General features: G+C 37.3%; 2 protein-coding genes across 2 annotated transcripts in view; one reads left to right on the top strand and one right to left on the bottom strand.

Moving 5' to 3' along the window:
* Window positions 1–10999, bottom strand: part of itgbl1 (integrin, beta-like 1) — a 42778-nt gene extending 31779 nt beyond the window's left edge. Inside the window, exons 1-3 of the mRNA XM_056755146.1 lie at window positions 10985–10999; window positions 9822–10016; window positions 8265–8467 (exon numbers count right to left, since the gene is read on the bottom strand). Of these exons, the coding sequence (XP_056611124.1) occupies window positions 8265–8467; window positions 9822–9913 (295 nt within the window). The 5' untranslated portion in view covers window positions 9914–10016; window positions 10985–10999. The remainder of the gene's footprint in view (window positions 1–8264; window positions 8468–9821; window positions 10017–10984) is intronic.
* Window positions 11000–11842: 843 nt separating this feature from the next.
* The window catches only part of nalcn (sodium leak channel, non-selective), a 75395-nt gene continuing 70529 nt past the window's right edge, over window positions 11843–16708 (top strand). The window contains exons 1-5 of the mRNA XM_056754882.1: window positions 11843–11944; window positions 13682–13773; window positions 13931–13992; window positions 14685–14825; window positions 16202–16384. Coding sequence (XP_056610860.1) covers window positions 13951–13992; window positions 14685–14825; window positions 16202–16384 — 366 coding nt within the window. The 5' untranslated portion in view covers window positions 11843–11944; window positions 13682–13773; window positions 13931–13950. The remainder of the gene's footprint in view (window positions 11945–13681; window positions 13774–13930; window positions 13993–14684; window positions 14826–16201; window positions 16385–16708) is intronic.

The raw sequence follows: 16708 nt of genomic DNA, 5'->3' as shown, positions 1-16708 counted from the left end.
TAAAAAAGGTAATTGCACATATTAAAATGCAATCTTAAAAAATAAAGGTGCATATAAGGTTCTCCACCGCAATGCAAAGAAGAACCATTTTTGGTAACAAAAAGAACCATTTCTTTCTTACTTTTTATCATTTGAAGAACCGTTTTTCACCACAAAAAACTATAAACCAGCTCAAACCTGCAACCTTGCTTTAAAACATACCTAACCAGCATATGCTGATTTTTCAACAGGGAGATGGCAAACGTTCTTTATGGAACCAAAAGGTTCTTCTATGGCATCAAGGAACCTTTTGAAACACCTTTTTTTTAAAGTGTAAGAGCATTTTTTCAACTCATCTATCATCTAAACTGCATGCAACAGTTGAAAAAGAAGCCAGACTAAAAACATTATTCATCTATATCAGAACACAGTTATTATTGCCCATCCTTATTCATGACTCCAGGGATGGAAATGGATGTGCAAGAACCACGGCAAAAATATGATATAAATGCGATCTGTTATTGTAAATTCAGCTCCTTTAGCCACAGACTGAAATGTCATCCTCAATCACTCCCTCCGCTAATCCATCATGTAAATTTGATGTCGTCTTCAAGGGCTATCCATCAGTCCTTAACAATAGCCTTGTTCTGCTCCTGTACTCATTACCGGAGTGCCTTGGCTGCTTGTCACAAACATTCAGTGTTTTATCGCCAATCTGAAGGGAAAGGCAGGTATTATGCTAATACAAAATGGAGGACACATCTATCTTGTGCGCTGAAGATTATAAACAAATTGGTATTAGAAATGTTAAGACGTCAGCCTAGTACTGTATGAACAAAAAGGGAAGATCTCTTTGGCTGTGGCTAAGATGTGATCGTTTTAAAGGCCAGTCATGATTGCAGCATCTGGCAGGTGCTTAGAAGTGGGGGTTTATACTACTCTATATATACATAGAGTGGCCAAAAGTGATGGCTGGGAAAGGAGATGGGTGTATGTGTACAATATTTGCTTTAAATGCTCGCTCAGCTTGCAGGATATAACACAAACATTGACTACAGTTTCATATTTCAATATTTGCAAATATAGTTTGCAAAGTAATATTTTGTAGACATTCTCCTAGTTAAATAAGTTTATATAAATATTGTGCACGCATTGTGCTGTATTTTTTGGTGAACGTTCTTAAATTCTTCTCAAAGTAAGTACAACTATGCTTCATGATGCAACATTTTTAAAGAGATGAAAATCATTTCACGATTTTTTCACCCTTAAGTTGTTCCAAAACTAAGGAAGATATTTTTTATAATGTGGGAACTAAACAGTTCTGGGACATCATTGTCAATCATAGGATTTTTATCCTTACAATGGAAGTCAATAGTGCCCCAGAAGTATTTGCATAAAAGACATTCCAAATATATATTTTTGTATGTTTAGCAGAACAACTACATTTATATAGGCTTGGAACAACTTGACAATGTGAGTAAATGGTGATGAAGTTTTTTATTTTGGGGTGAATTATTCCTTAAATAGCCAAAGTTGGAAATCACCTTTGACTGCGACTTTGTATTAAAAAAATAATCAGTTTCTGTGTGACATTCACCAATCTATTTGTTTGGGTAGTCTGAAATACACTTTCTGTTTCGAAAAGCTGGCAGCATTTCTAATAAAAGTAAAAAGCTTTCAAAAAGAAATAGGTTCTTCACATTCCTAGTCATGTTCCTCTCAAACATCACTGATGCCCGAGTTCAACCCTACATGCAGAGACAATCACTTTGACATATTAATTCCCACCCAATGATATGTAGGTGGGAGAGTTTGGTCCTGGCTGTCCACCATGTCCCTAATTCTGGGCCATCAGAGGCATAATTTACCCCAGCCCTCTGATGGTCCAAGACAACAGCTACCCCGAGTCATATGACTCACTCAAACAGCTGTGAACAGTATTAATAGATGTTGCGTTCTCATCAGATAGATGGCGAACAGATTAATGAGTCATCATTAACATGATATTTATTTCGTGGGAAAGGAATAAACAGAACTTTCTCAGAAATGGCAGATAAACTGACTTCAATGTTTTCAAGGAAAAAGAAGTTTCCAGGTATTAGGTGATCTCTATAATGGAAATTTGATCAGAGATACCATCTAAAGGTATTGTATGTCTGAAAGCCAAGAAATGCAAGCCAAACCTATTTTCATAACACCAGTCTTTAAACTACTTTTAAAATATAATATAGTGTTAAAATGGTGTTAATGGAATCTTATTTCAGGTTATATGAAGTCCTAACTAACCTACAGTATGCAAATGAAAACCAATAATTACAAAATTAAAATCAGCCCCTGATAGAGACTTCAAAGACAGCAATTACACCTATTTGATTGGACTGTGAGTATAATGGCTTGTTCCAATTACTAGTGTACACAAAGTAAGATGTTGGAAAGTCTGTGGAAAGTCATATCCAATACAATGGAAGAGAATGGATCTAATTCTGTTTTTAAATATAGTATAATGTGAGTGCGTGAGTGAATGAGTTAGTGTGTGTGCCCTGCGATGGGTTGGCACTCCATCCAGGGTGTATCCTGCCTTGATGCCCGATGACTCCTGAGATAGGCGCAGGCTCCCCGTGACCCGAGGTTGTTCGGATAAGCGGTAGAAAATGGATGGATGGATGGAAATATAGTATACGTTAAAAACAACCATATTGAAAGTTAGACTTGTATGATACAAGCCTGCCATGTTTCAATGGTAGCACTTTAAAATCAGGTTGCATTAACAGTGACAGTTCACCCAAAAAAGAAAATTCAGTCCTCATTTACTCACCCTCAAGTTGTTCTAAATCTGCATACATGTCTTTGTTCTAATGAACACATAGAAAGATATTTGGTTGAATGCTTATAAACAAACAGTTCTTGGCCACCATTGACTATCATATAAGATAGCAAAAGTCGTTCATAGCCATCTTCTCTCCAGTATTTTGCGTGATCGTTTTGTTTTCTCTGCATACCTGTGTTTACAGCGGAAGTTCGAGGCGGCTGAGCCGGTGCATAACATACGTCATAACCAAATGGCTTACGGGTGCACCATTGATTTTAAACTTCAGACAAGCACCCCTTCACGAGAAAGTAAACACTTGTCAACTATGCCCTTCCAAACTCTCTCTACGGACCAAAGCGAAGAAGCAGAGTTTGGTATTACCAGGGTAGTACTCATTGACTTGCATTGATAGAAGTGAATGGGTTCCGCCATTGTTCTGTAAAAATCTTTTGTGTTCTGCGGAAGAAAGTCAGTCATACAGGATTGATATGACAAGGGGGTGAGTAAATTATGACATAATTTCCTCCTTAGGTTAACTTTGTCTTTAATGCATGCAGTGAACTAACATGAATGGACAATGGACAACTGTATTTCTATTTCTAACATAAGCAAAGATGAACAAATGCTGTGAAAACACATTGCTGCATCATGATAGTCAATGCACATTTAGTCATTTAGCAGATGCTTTTATCCAAAGCAACTTACAGAGAGTTCAGGGAGCAATAAACAATATGTAACACAGGTGCAATAATACAATGTTACTAGTTTGAGCAAAAGCTAGACCAATACCTGTTGAGAGAAAGCTGTTTTTTTCTTATTTGTCTGTCAAGTATTCACAGAAAGGACGAGTTTTAATCGTTTTTGGATGTTGTGAGATATATGATGGTTGATCGGGCTGAGTTACATTTACATTTACATTTATGCATTTGGCAGACGCTTTTATCCAAAGTGACATACATTTCATTACCCTATACATTTATACTTAGGTATCTGCAGTCCCCTGGGATCGAACACACAACCAAGCGCTGTTAACGCAATGCTCTTACCACTAGGCTACAGGAAAGCTGTAGGAAGAAGTTAGGAAGAATGATTCACCAGGAAGGAGTTGTGAAGCGGGAAAGCGATTTACTGCCCTTATGAGAAGGCAATACAACACGCCGCTAATTTGCTGAATACAGGGTTCTTGATGGGGTGTAGGAGTGTAGCAGGGTGTGAAAGTATGCCGGTAAAGATCCAGTGATAGTCCTGTAAGCAAGCATTAGTGACTTGAATCTGATACGGGCTTCAACCGGTAGCAAGTGGAGAGAGATAACAAGGGGTGTAACATGAGCCCTTTTGGCTGTTGGAAAACTATGCGTGCTGCTGCGTTCTGAACCAGCTGGAGTGGTTTGATAGCCTTTGCAGGAAGACCAGCAAGGAGAACATTGCAGTAGTCCAACCTTGAGATTACCAGGGCCTGCACAAGGAGTTGTGCCGCATGCTCAGTGAGATAGGGTCTAACCTTTCTAATGTTAAATAAGGCATATCAGCATGACCGCGTTGTCTTTGCAATGTGATCATTGAAGGACCGCTGTCCATCAAATATATGAATATTCAAGAATATGAATGCATTAACTAATGTTTATAAATGAACTCTTGTTGTAACGTTACGTCAATCTCTCAGTGCTATAAGAGAGATGGATATAAAAACCAGCCGGAAACTGAGGACAACTGGATTAATACCTTTTAGTTCTATTAATTTGCACATCATTTCTGAAAGTCCTTGCAGGCATTATAAATCACTTTCCTGGTGCTATTCAATCCATTTGCATGTACACTGCCCTTCATTAAGCTCTTTTATACAGGCACGCTCCAAATGACATGTTTATTAAGTGAAAGCTACAAATACTGTCAACTGTTGCCTTTTTGAATGAGATTCTGTGTTAGTAGATGCCTTTTGACATTTTTTGCTTTTATTCAATTCTTTAGTAAAATAGGACTTCTTAGTCCTGCAGCCTGTTAAACAGTGGCTTTATATATAACAAACTTCAGTAAGGTTATTATTTCCCCCATGTTGTTCTTCTACTTTGTGTCGTGGAGCGTGAAATGATTATGTGCTAGGATGGGCAGCACTGGGTGTGGGGGACACATCTGTCCTGGCTAATAATGCTGCATACCTAGAGCAGACCTGCAGCCATGAAGACAGGCCAAATCATGTAAAGAATGAGGGGAAGTGTGTTGGTTTATAGACAAGTTTATAGGTAATCTATGATTTATGATACTTGTCAGAGCTGTGGCGTAGTTGGAACATATCAAAGATCTATTGAATTGTGTTCATATGTGTGTGTGGATCCCACAGACCCCACACAGGGCTTCTTGTGTCGTCTTAGCTATATTGTTCATATAAAGAAAGTAATATATCCCAATAAAAAAGGATGAATAGGCACGTGCTATTTAAAATGTCAAAAAGCCGAAAGAAAGTTTCTTCTCAGCTGACATTTTACTGCACCACTAATTGGTGTGCGGTAGAAAGACCATAGAGGAAATTAAAGTGTCCTTTTTGGCCTCGTCACCCATATTCGCAGTGAAACAACAGAGTGGTGACCCTTGTTTGGACACAATTTCCTCTTCCACTATGCCCAAGCACATATTAACCCGGAAGGCATGTGACCTTTCCATGTAATTTGAAGTATGGATCAGACCCGCTGTGTGAGCTATCCTCACCATATGGTGACATGAGGTTACTAGAATACATGTTTGTTCATCTGAACCATAATCTCTACTGTCACACCCAAGATATAGTATCACTCTCGACAAAAGCATTTAAAAAAGTTTGATTTTTATGTATATACTGTATGACATACTCTTAAAGTGATGGTTCACCCCAAAAATGAATTTCTGTAATCATTTACTCACCATTTTGTCATTTTAAATCTATATTCATTTTTAAGATAGTACCATTGGTGTTTGGTGTAAAAGTCTTACCGTAAGGAGCTGCCAGGTGTTACGTAATAATCCTAAATTCCATTTCATTGAGTGTTCTTTAGTGCGTTCATGAGTAAAACAGAACCCCACCGATAAAAACAGTAATGGAGAAAGCTCATGACAAAGCTCCACTGGGACATAAGCACATGGAATATAACTCATCTAAGTCACGTGATGCTAACTCAAACACATCTCGGAAAGCAAAGGAACCTGGGGACGTCATAAATCAAAATGATCCTAACTGATATGAAACATGACTTTGAACATAAATGATGCATATATCTATACAGTCCTGCCGGTGTTGTATTTACATACACGTTATTAGACTATTAAGGTACACTTGGTTTTTTTATTCAGCCCACGTGAAATTTTAACACATAGATCGCTCCAGAAAGTTCTGCAGAAAAGTTCTACAGTTTACACAATGTCATTATCATGTTGCAATGAACATTTTTTATTGCCTGTAAATGCATGTATCAGATACAGTATTCTTCAGATATTTCAGTTCTATTTTTACCAATTAAAATGTTTTATTTCTTTAAAAAAAACGTCTGCAGATTGCATCTAGGTATAAACTCTGCACGTGTTTGATGGGAAAAAGCAATGCATCACACCACAGGACAAAAGGAAGGTCACACTAAATAGCTGAGATCATTTCTACAGATGGAAGACAGCTCCAATGAAAAAACGTTGAGTGAAACTGTGCCAAATCTTTCACAAGGTTCCTTAAAAAACCTCATTAACTTGTGTATTAACTTGTGTAGCAAGAGGGAAAAATCTAAGACAAAAGTGAGAAGAAACTGACACGTTGAGCTCTTTCCCATAGAGTTAAAGAATAACAGATTTGGCGCAAAACGAGGTCACATACAGAGCAAAGAAAACCATGTAATCGTACTCCCAGTCTGGGAAGACAATTTCAATCTCACAAAATACATCTGATTTTCACAGTATGCTGTGACAACATATAAAAAAGAATATACTCACATATGCAAATAACATGCAGCCTTTTGAAAACACAGGAGATGTGAGCAAAACGGAATCATACACAGCTGGTCACCAGCTGTCAGATAAAACATAATGATCAGAAAAAATGATTGAATGGAAAGCAAGCCAACCTCATAGCTGTTCGGGTTATATTTATGCTATAATAGAGAAACCACAGCTTGTTCATGACGCAAAGGAGAATTCATTTACCTGGGGTGCAACACACAACCTCTCATGGCTAAGAGCGATTTCTTAAACAGTGGTAACAGCATTATGATAAAATGCTGTTGTTCAATGAACTGTTACATTTATTTTTTAAAGTTAATTGAAACTGATGTATCAATTTCAAAGAATGTTTTTCACAGGCAACACAAATTCACTGTTTTTAAAGGTCCAGTGTGTAATTTTTGGGAGGATCTAGTGACTGAAATGCGATATAAAATACATAAATATGACAGAGGTGTATAAAAGACCTTACATAATGAAGCGTTATGTTTTATTACCTTTGAATGAGCTATTTTTATCTACATAAAACGCGGGTCCCCTTCGCTATTTTGTACAGTAGCCCTAAACTGACAAACTTCTCTAGAGAGCATGTTTCGTAAATAGGTCATCTCCTTAAGAAAAGAAGCGAAACCATGACGACATCTTTGTCCTGTGAGAGCCTCCATAGTGCTTCGAAAGGGAGAAGTGGAGTGAGCCATTGGTTGCAATTCGCAACCTCACCACTAGATGATGCTAAAATCTCCACATTGCTCCTTTAAACAAACCTAACCTAAAGACATATATATCAAGTATCTGTTCCAAAAAACACGTGTGTAGCCAAAAAACACAGACTGAAACACTGAACGCGAGTGTACATGCAGTAAAATGATAGAGTTAGTAAGCAATCTAGTGCATTTCTGTCAATACAGTAGATCCTCCAAAGAATTACACACTGGACCTTTCAAAAAATTACTATGTATGAAGTGTAAAATATCTCACACTACCACCACTATACCATCCTCATAAAGATGAGATGGCTTTTATGTGGTCTATAAATGCCATCAGCAGGTCATGAAGCTGTCAATCGAGGGTTTGAGTGTCAGGTGAGTCAGAGGTTGTTGTTGACTCTTTTGAGTGTGTGCATTCATGCACAGAAAGCTAATGGATTTCTGTGGAATCACAACAAAGTCTGCACACCTTCACCATCCAGTGGAAGCAACTGCAATGACAGCCAACATTGCCAAGTCTTAGTAAAACTCCATAGAAGTGATGTCTGTAAAATATTTTGAAAAGGGTTTCAGAGCAGCAGTATGGCACCCCAAAGAGCTCTTTGAAAAACTGCCTGTTCGGCTGAACAGAAGCACTGTGAAATTGAAATGAGACCTTTGAATCAAATGTAGCTAATGACACACAACATGGGACATCAAAGGGGGGTGTACTAAACCACGGGATGCTTGATTTACAAATATCCACAGGACCTTCTTTCAGAACACATTCACAAGTAACAGAGCACCAAGTGGGAACTGTGTATTAGAGCTCTTACCTCCACATGTCTTTCCATCATATGTTGGACAGAGCCAGTCATGACATTCGCAGCGCGGTCCATAGAACGTTCCGGGATCAGTAACCTGGCATATGCAAATCCCACATTCACACTCGCCTCTCCCACTACAGATCAACCCGTCGGAGGTCCGACAGCGCCTCAGTGATGATTCGGTGGAGATCTTACACTCTCCACCCACCTGCCTGCAAAACACAGAGTGTTCAGTCACCTCCTGACCTTTGCTTTCCACATCAAACCTCTGTTCCGTGCCTGTAGGTGAACATATGCCAGATGGTGGGTGGGTGGTGGTTTGCAATCTTCCCTTTTACCAGTAATGAAAACCAGACTGCCATTCTTGTTGTGGAAAATCTTTTATTATTTTTGAAGATGGACGTTTTTAACAGAGTCAACAATAATTTACTGGATTTCCTGTCTGTGTGTCTTGCCTGAGCCTGCAAACTAAAATGTGAGATAAAGAACAAACCCTGGCAGGAATATAAATGCAATAATTAATGTCATGTGGAAATAGTTACTTTAGTGCAAATGGAGCCGTCACGGCTCAGGCGTGACTCATAAGATATGATTCTGAACAGATCTTAAAACAGCAACAGCTCGTAACTAGAGGAAGATTTTGCTCATTCAATGAAAGAGAATCGGAGTTTGGAAAAAAGCAGGATAAAACTAAAAGACCTAATGAACATATGAAACATAAACATAATATAATGAAATATAGCAAAATCTAAATCTTCTTTTTTTAAATACAATTTATTCTTTACAGTGGTAACAAAAATAGGTTAAGCAGCAGCAAATGTTGGTAAGGAATCTATAGAAAATGGTGTCCAACTCACCAAGAACAAGAATTTCATTACAAACCTACTCAAAACAAACTTCAGACAGTATTTCACTTTTTTATTTTCCCACCCCAGTTCCCATGTGAAAAAAGTTTCATTTGGTAGCTTTCTTACATTCCACGACTGCTTTTCTTCTCTGCTGTTGGACATTCTCACATTACAGGATAATAAAAATACAACCATTTTTTAAAGCAAACCGTGTTCAAGGGCATGATATGGTTGTACTTGCATGGAACAAGTTTTGTCAGCACATTCACTTTTTGTTTCCAATTTCTAACACAACTTTTGCAAAATGCTGTCAGAGCATACAATAAACATGCTTTGTCACAAATATGTAATTGCATTAGGGTAAATGTGCACGTGCTATGATTAAACCACTAAAGTAATTTGCAAAATGTCGTTCATTTGCAAAAATTGCAGTAAAGCAATCGTGGAGTATTGTCAAACCAAGGGAAGTGATTAAAGGGTTTATTAAGCACATATGTTGTGAAAACCAGTACACTGAAGTTAAACATTGTATGCACATTTTCAGAGCTGTAAAAGCATGCAAAAAATAAAGAAAACAAAATAGCTCAAGACATAAACCTACAAGCATAGCACTCTGAACTACACAACACAAACTTTCCTATGTAAAAACCAAGTCTGTCAGCAAAACTTAGTTGCACAGAGAAAAATCGAACTGAAAAAAAACCAAAGCATAACTTACCTCAGTGACTGCAGTAAAGTTTCTTCAACGCGGGAGAGCAATATCAAAAGCAAAGAAAGTAAGACGGAGTTCACCAAAGTCTCTGCATGCATGTTTAGATCCCCACCAAAAACCTGAAGTGAAGCGACTTCAGGAATTTCCACTTTTTCAGGCAGAGGCAGAACGGGCTGTCCAAACTGAGAGGCCAACTGAGCTCTGCATATGAATGCATTTCATTAGGTCTGAATCTCAAAGGCAGAAGTCAGGGTAGTAGATAAAATGCCAGGAAAGAAAATTTTGGTAACCATAATTAAAAACAGCTGTTCCTTTTAATATCTCCGAACCACTTTTCCTTCTAAAGGGCTGTCTTAAGCTGCTTGTGTCTTAAATTTGCTGTAACAAATAAATATGTAGAACAGGTAATGAAAACATTTGGTTATGAAAAAGGATTTTCGAACTGCATTTCATTTGAAATATGATCTATTTAACTTCCATCAAAATAACAAATACTTAATAAAGATTCTAAATATTTTGGTATTTTGGCACCAATATAATCTATTTTGGACATAAACCTCAGGCCCTAAGTCTTCAATAAGATTAAATAGCATAAAATTAAATAAATAAATGTTTTTTAAATTAGTAAATGCTATAGTAAATGCTATAGTGTAGTAAAGAAATTAATTTACTAAATTATAGATCATATAAATAAAGGTATTCAAGATCATGTGATTAAAATGTCTAATTACCTGGAAGTCTCTGTGTTCTGTACACTTAGCAAATGGCTTTCTGAAATGTTCTCTGTTATGTGATTGAGTTGTTCACCTTTCAAGATTGCAACGTTAGATTTATAATGGTAAGAAAAAACAACGACAAAGAACAGATTTTGTGCACCTTCAGTTTTTAGCTTTTCACTTAGATAAACGTATTATGCTAACGTTACCAGAATACAGCTATGCTACTGTCAAGCTAAATATGTAATTGTTGTGAAAGAGATGATCACTCGAACTGAAAGAGTGCGATCTTGGCTGTGTTGACGTACTTTTTACATAGGTTTTGTTGGTCTTTGATCTGTTTTCATTATTTGTATGCATTGTTTAATGCATACAAAGGTCTTGTTTATCTAAAATCTCTTCTTCCTTGTTTTTATTTTATTGTGTAGGCCTATTGTTTATACGTTATGTTACCTGGCTGTCCTTTGTGTGCTTGTATAGCTCGCTGTAGGTGTTGTAGATTGTTCTTGAAAAGTAACGCGTCGCAGGGCTTGTCATATGTAAGCCAGGTGCTCTCGGGCGCCCCTTTTCGAGAAACTCCTTTTTAAATGTAACAGACAAAATACTGTAAACGTTAATTTTGTAAACGGGAGTATAGTAACATATCAGTATCTTCCTCTATTATAATATTTCCACTTTCATTTAATAAAGATGTACAGTTCGTTTAACACACAAGTTGTGTTGTCACAATACAGTATATGTGATAAGTTTTCACAATGGAAACCTGCATGTTATTAAACAGTATTTTATAAGCATCACAAAAGCTTCACGAAACAGCAAAAATTGAAAAGAACTGGCAAGACTATAAAAATATTGTTTTGGCTGTTCAACACGTGACTTAATGAAAAATACACGAACTTTCTAAAAAAATATGATATTGAAAGTTTAGTTAATTTTTAGTTTGCATTTGTTCAATTCAAATTCAAATTTCAAACCACTTTCAAACACAACTGGGACCATTTTTCCTACTAATGATGCTGAGAATAATTATTTATATTGCAAATATTATTAGTTTTTGTTCTTTGTTGTTTTTGTTAAATGGAATATATATTTAGCCGTTTGAAGCAGTCTCATTTCTATTAGTATTTAGGTTAAAGTTGCCATTTAAAATCATTTAACAATTAAAAAATAATCAAATTCAGTTTTCAATTCAATTTTATTTCATCTGAATTGAGCTAGAAAATGACAAAGCCGTACATAAAATTTTGAGTGTGTACATGTTCAGGCCTGCAGCCTTTCATCCCGTGCGTTCTGCGGTAGTGGGTCACGCGCGTCCGGTGCGCATCTGTCGCGCGGCTGTTGTGACTGAAGCTCTAGCACAATACAACGAGTCATGGACTATACACTTCACTAAAGGCGATACATCAACAACCAGTAAGTCAAACGAGCTTTTATTTTGTCGCGTGGACGCGTAAATTCGGATACAGTATCAGATAAAACAAGTATTTCGTTTTAATCGGCTTGTTTGCATGTCTACCAGGAAGTGTATACACTGACTGCGTAGCTAAAGGCCTTTGTTTAAAAATACAGCGGTTTCATGGATTTTAAAAGCTTTAGAATACGTTTGTGTCAGAATTAGACAATATTATAAGCTGTGAGATGTTCGACATGGTGTATATTTTATGTATCGCGTGTGTTTTTGCCTGAAAGGACATTCAGTTAGAGGTATAGCGGCTGCAGTCTGCTCTCCTCTGTTGCCATGGTAACCCTGGAGCAGCAGGGGGAATCTCCCTGTTTGATGCTCACGTATCACGTCTGATGTCATTGCGTTCTAGTGTGCCACGTAGCCTTAAGTAAATTGACACAGTATTGTTATGTTTTACTCATAATGCTCTTAAATGTAATAAATCTTTGAAGATTGCATGCTGCTGTTTCTTGTTTTGGTGGCTGCATGTACAATTGGCTGACTTGTGCAGAAGAGTTGGATGCTCAAATGCATGATCCTAATAGTTATATTTCAATTAATTTAAGATTAATACAAATCAAATTTGATTTTTAAGATTTTATAAATGTGCATAAGAACATCAGTAAAAGCATAACAAGAGAAAGAGAGAGAGTGTCAGATGGACAGACAAAGTATTTGTGGAGAAAGTTGGAAGCAACTCTGTTGTTCTGCTCAATATTCAAACATGCTCACCGATTTATTGTTGTTGTCATTTGTGATGTATTGCATACCTATCTAAGCTTAATTTATTTAGCTGAGGAAGTGGTTGTTTATTTATTTCCATTTATTTATTGTTCATACTTGTTTTCTGCATTTGCTCTTGCTCTTGCTCCAGTGAATTAAAATACAAATGTGATGTAGGATATGTAACTGAGGGTATGTAACTTGCTGAATATCTGCAGTGTTTGAATGTCACAGTGTTACTGTAATTATTCTGCAGCACATTTTACATACAAAATCCTCTAATCTAATCTAAAATGCAAAGCTCTTATGTAACAAATGAGTCTAAAAGCACACTCACAACACCGCTGATCTCTACAGCCACCATTAAAATGTTTAGTGATTGCATCCTGCCTTTAGTCAAACAGTCCTTTCTGAAGAAGTCAAACTAATTGTAGTCTTCTGCAACTTACTCCCACACTACATCACTTACACCCTATAATTTTTTTTTCACTTGTCTTCAAATCTCTATCTATCAACATATTCTAACTGTAGCAATTACTTTGCAAATTGCCTGTGACTATGTAGATGCTGTTCTGAGCAGGCCACTATGTTCTTGACGTAAAGGCAGGAACTTCGAGACACAACCTTACTTTATAGATTCAGCATTGTATTATTTTTAAACTTGTAACAGACTGACAGCATACACTTTTCTGTTCTTCCAAAATAACCTACAAGTGACCTTGACATTGATTTACTTTTAACATCAGCTTTAGATTAAAGCAGATATAAAAATGCCAACAAATGAGAAAATTGTTCTTAATCAAGTTATATGATATATGAACCGTTTGGTCCACCCTTAAAGTTCATCTAAAAGGATTAGATGCTGTTTTTAAATTGATATTACATGTTAACCTTTGGGTTGATGTAGCATTCATTGAATATACTCATTTATGCAGTAAGTAATGGTCCATCAATAGCATGAATGACTTATGATGTTATTGCAGGAAAGACCTCAGCTCCTCATATTAACTGTCTTTGATACGGAGTTCCACCACTCTCTATGCCGGGAATGAATGCACCAATGAGGAGCCTGACCGTGAGTAACCTGGTCCCAAGATCCCATCCGTCCACTCCTCCGCCACTCAGTGTTTCATATATCCTTGTCTGATGTGGTGGACATTATTTGTCGATATAATTGTACCCATTTGGTACATCATATACCATGTTGACTAACTGTTGTGTGTTATTTACAGGGTATGCCTGATCGCATGTTATGTGCAGTGCTGGAGCAATTTCAGCTTTACTTTTCCCGTTGGTATGTGCGCTTTGTTTCAGTGAGTGTGTGATATTCATGTTTTAGTACTGTCCTCCGTAAGAGTGGCCCTATAGTATGCGGCCTCATTATAGGTTGGTTGTCGTTTGTCTTACGGTGAAGATCCACTGTGATCTTTGCATAAGGTAGGTCTGTGTGAAGTCAACAGTCTTTGTTTTATGTACATCATGTGCTTGATACAATGGCTGTGCAACACTACGATACTGTACATACTGTCTGGTACCATACAGAGCTGTTGTCCATGTTGAAGCCAAAATGTGTTTGCATGCGACTGTAGTTATATCTGCATTAGATGTTTCCCATCTGCCGTTTACTGTTTGCAATTTTTCACAACAAAAGTACAATCTTAACTTTTGACTTTATATCGCCATCTCTGCTTGGAGCATAAAATTCAGGTCACTTCACATACTTTTCTTTAAGAAATGATCAATGAGAAGTCATTGACGTCAAATTGAGATTTCCTGCATAATCATACCCTTCAGCTCAACCTAAAACTCATTGTAAGCTTACTAATAATACATTAGGTCCTTCTGTGCAGTTTTACATATACAACAGTGCCAGCTTCTTCTTTTTTTTTTTATAAAAACAAATCTAATGGCAACAAACAGTTTTTCGGCTTTGTTCGATGTGTTGTTTAAGTTAGCGTGTGTGGCCGATCTGCTTTTATCTTTCAGATCCACTCTCTCTATAGCACAGCGAGCCCAAGCATGCTCAAAAGAAAGCAGAGCTCGCGGGTCGAGGCCCAGCCTATGACCGACTTTGGGCCAGATGAAACACTAACAGACAGTGCTGACATCCTTTGGATCAACAAACCAGTATGTGAACAAATCTTTGAAACTTCACCATGTAGCTGCAATCATGTGCGGCCAACAGTATAGCTGTCCGAAATTAGATACTTCATGATGAATAAGGTTCATCATAAAGTATTTCTTTAAGCGTCAGCTGTGTTTTGATACAACTGGTCGCATTTGACTCACATTCTCAATTTGGTGGAACCCTGCATAATGACCAGGATCGTTCAGTTAATTTGTCACAAAAAGTCGTCTATAGATCGATTCTTTTTTGGGCTTTAACATTTGAGTTTTATTATCTATGCTTGTAGGAAGTACTTTTCATGGGTCAAAAATGGTCTTCTGTGGGGGGTGACGACCATGGTCATCTAAAGTACCCTACTTGTGAACTGCGAGCCCAATAAATCCAAAATAAATGCAAAGAAACATTGTATTTCTTAAAATAAATTGAATTAAATTACCTAGCTAAAACTCAAAAGCAACTCAGAACTAAATGATTATATAGAGTACGTATGAACTTTACTACACATTGTCATAAATAAACTTGAAATACTAAATCTTACTAATCTAGCAGTCCTGTTAAATGGTCTGAGCAAGCTTGTGGTATGATGTGTTGTGTTTGACATATGAGTTGTTTCAACAAAATAAATTGGTTCAAATAAATCATTAGGTTGCAAATTGAAGATTAGCGGACACTGACATGTTTTTGTTACTCGCATCTGTTAGGACATCGTAAAAGAGAGAAGTTTACTCAGAAAACACTTCACTGGATCGGATTTTTCTTTTATAACATCTCCATGTGTGCAACACTTGTCAAGGAAGAAAAGGCAACATGTTTTTTAGCACCTACACACGGCTGTAATTCAGGTTAAAATATTCTTCGAATGCGCCATGGATTCCGTCTTCCAAACTTGTTTTTGATTAACATGTGAGGTAAAAAGACAGTTCAGAAACCGATGTGTTCGACTACATGAAGCGTGAGCAGAACGATCTGAATATGACATCAATGTTCCGTGAGAGTGTTTTAAAAGCATATGGAGCAGTCTGTCCCGCGATGCTTTAATACCGATCGGTCTGCGCAACACCGAATGAAGTCAAACACACACTTTAGTATGGAGACAGAGGGAGTGCACAAGCTGTCTGCTCGCTCTTTCCTGCACCTATCACAAGCGCGTCATTCACCGCTTATAAATCACATTAAGTGTTCAAATAAATCGCTGGTGGGGCAAAAATACGTTTTACGCACTAGCACCAATGTGACCCTGTGAAATTTTACCCAGCCCTATACAATAAAATGATCGCATTTTGGTCGCAGTCTAGAGCCCTATAAGCTACACAGTTGCACCTTAATGATCCATTGTTTCAAAATATCTGATTGATGATGTGCTCTTTCTCCTTAGTGGGTTCATTCTCTCCTGCGGGCCTGTGCCATAATCAGTGTCATTTCGGTGTGTATGAATACTCCCATGACCTTCGATCACTACCCACCTCTACAGTATGTCACCTTTACCCTGGACACTCTTTTGATGTTCCTCTACACGGCAGAGATGATCGCCAAAATGCATATCAGGGGAATCATCAAGGTAACAACACACATCAGGGTTGTCATGAATACAATAGAAATAAAATGAGAAAAAATAGACTGTGTCCTTTGGAAGAGAATAAATGGGAAAGTGGGTTTTGCGAGCCCTTTAATCACTTATAAATAATGTGTGGACAGTTTAATTGGTGAATCAAGGATAACAAGCGCAGAGAGACATAGAATAGTGAATCATTCGCTTCCCAATCCAGCAAAGAGATGCATATTGAAAATAAAGACTTTTCCTGTGTTTATCTGTCTTCTGGCGTGAAAAGCAGTCGGGTTTAAGATAAAGTAATTAAATTGTTCTTTTAGCCCTGAGATCATT

The sequence above is a fragment of the Triplophysa dalaica genome, chromosome 8 (assembly GCF_015846415.1).
Source record: "Triplophysa dalaica isolate WHDGS20190420 chromosome 8, ASM1584641v1, whole genome shotgun sequence".
NCBI classification, from domain to species: Eukaryota; Metazoa; Chordata; class Actinopteri; order Cypriniformes; family Nemacheilidae; genus Triplophysa; species Triplophysa dalaica.
This window is presented reverse-complemented; position numbering and strand designations above follow the sequence as displayed.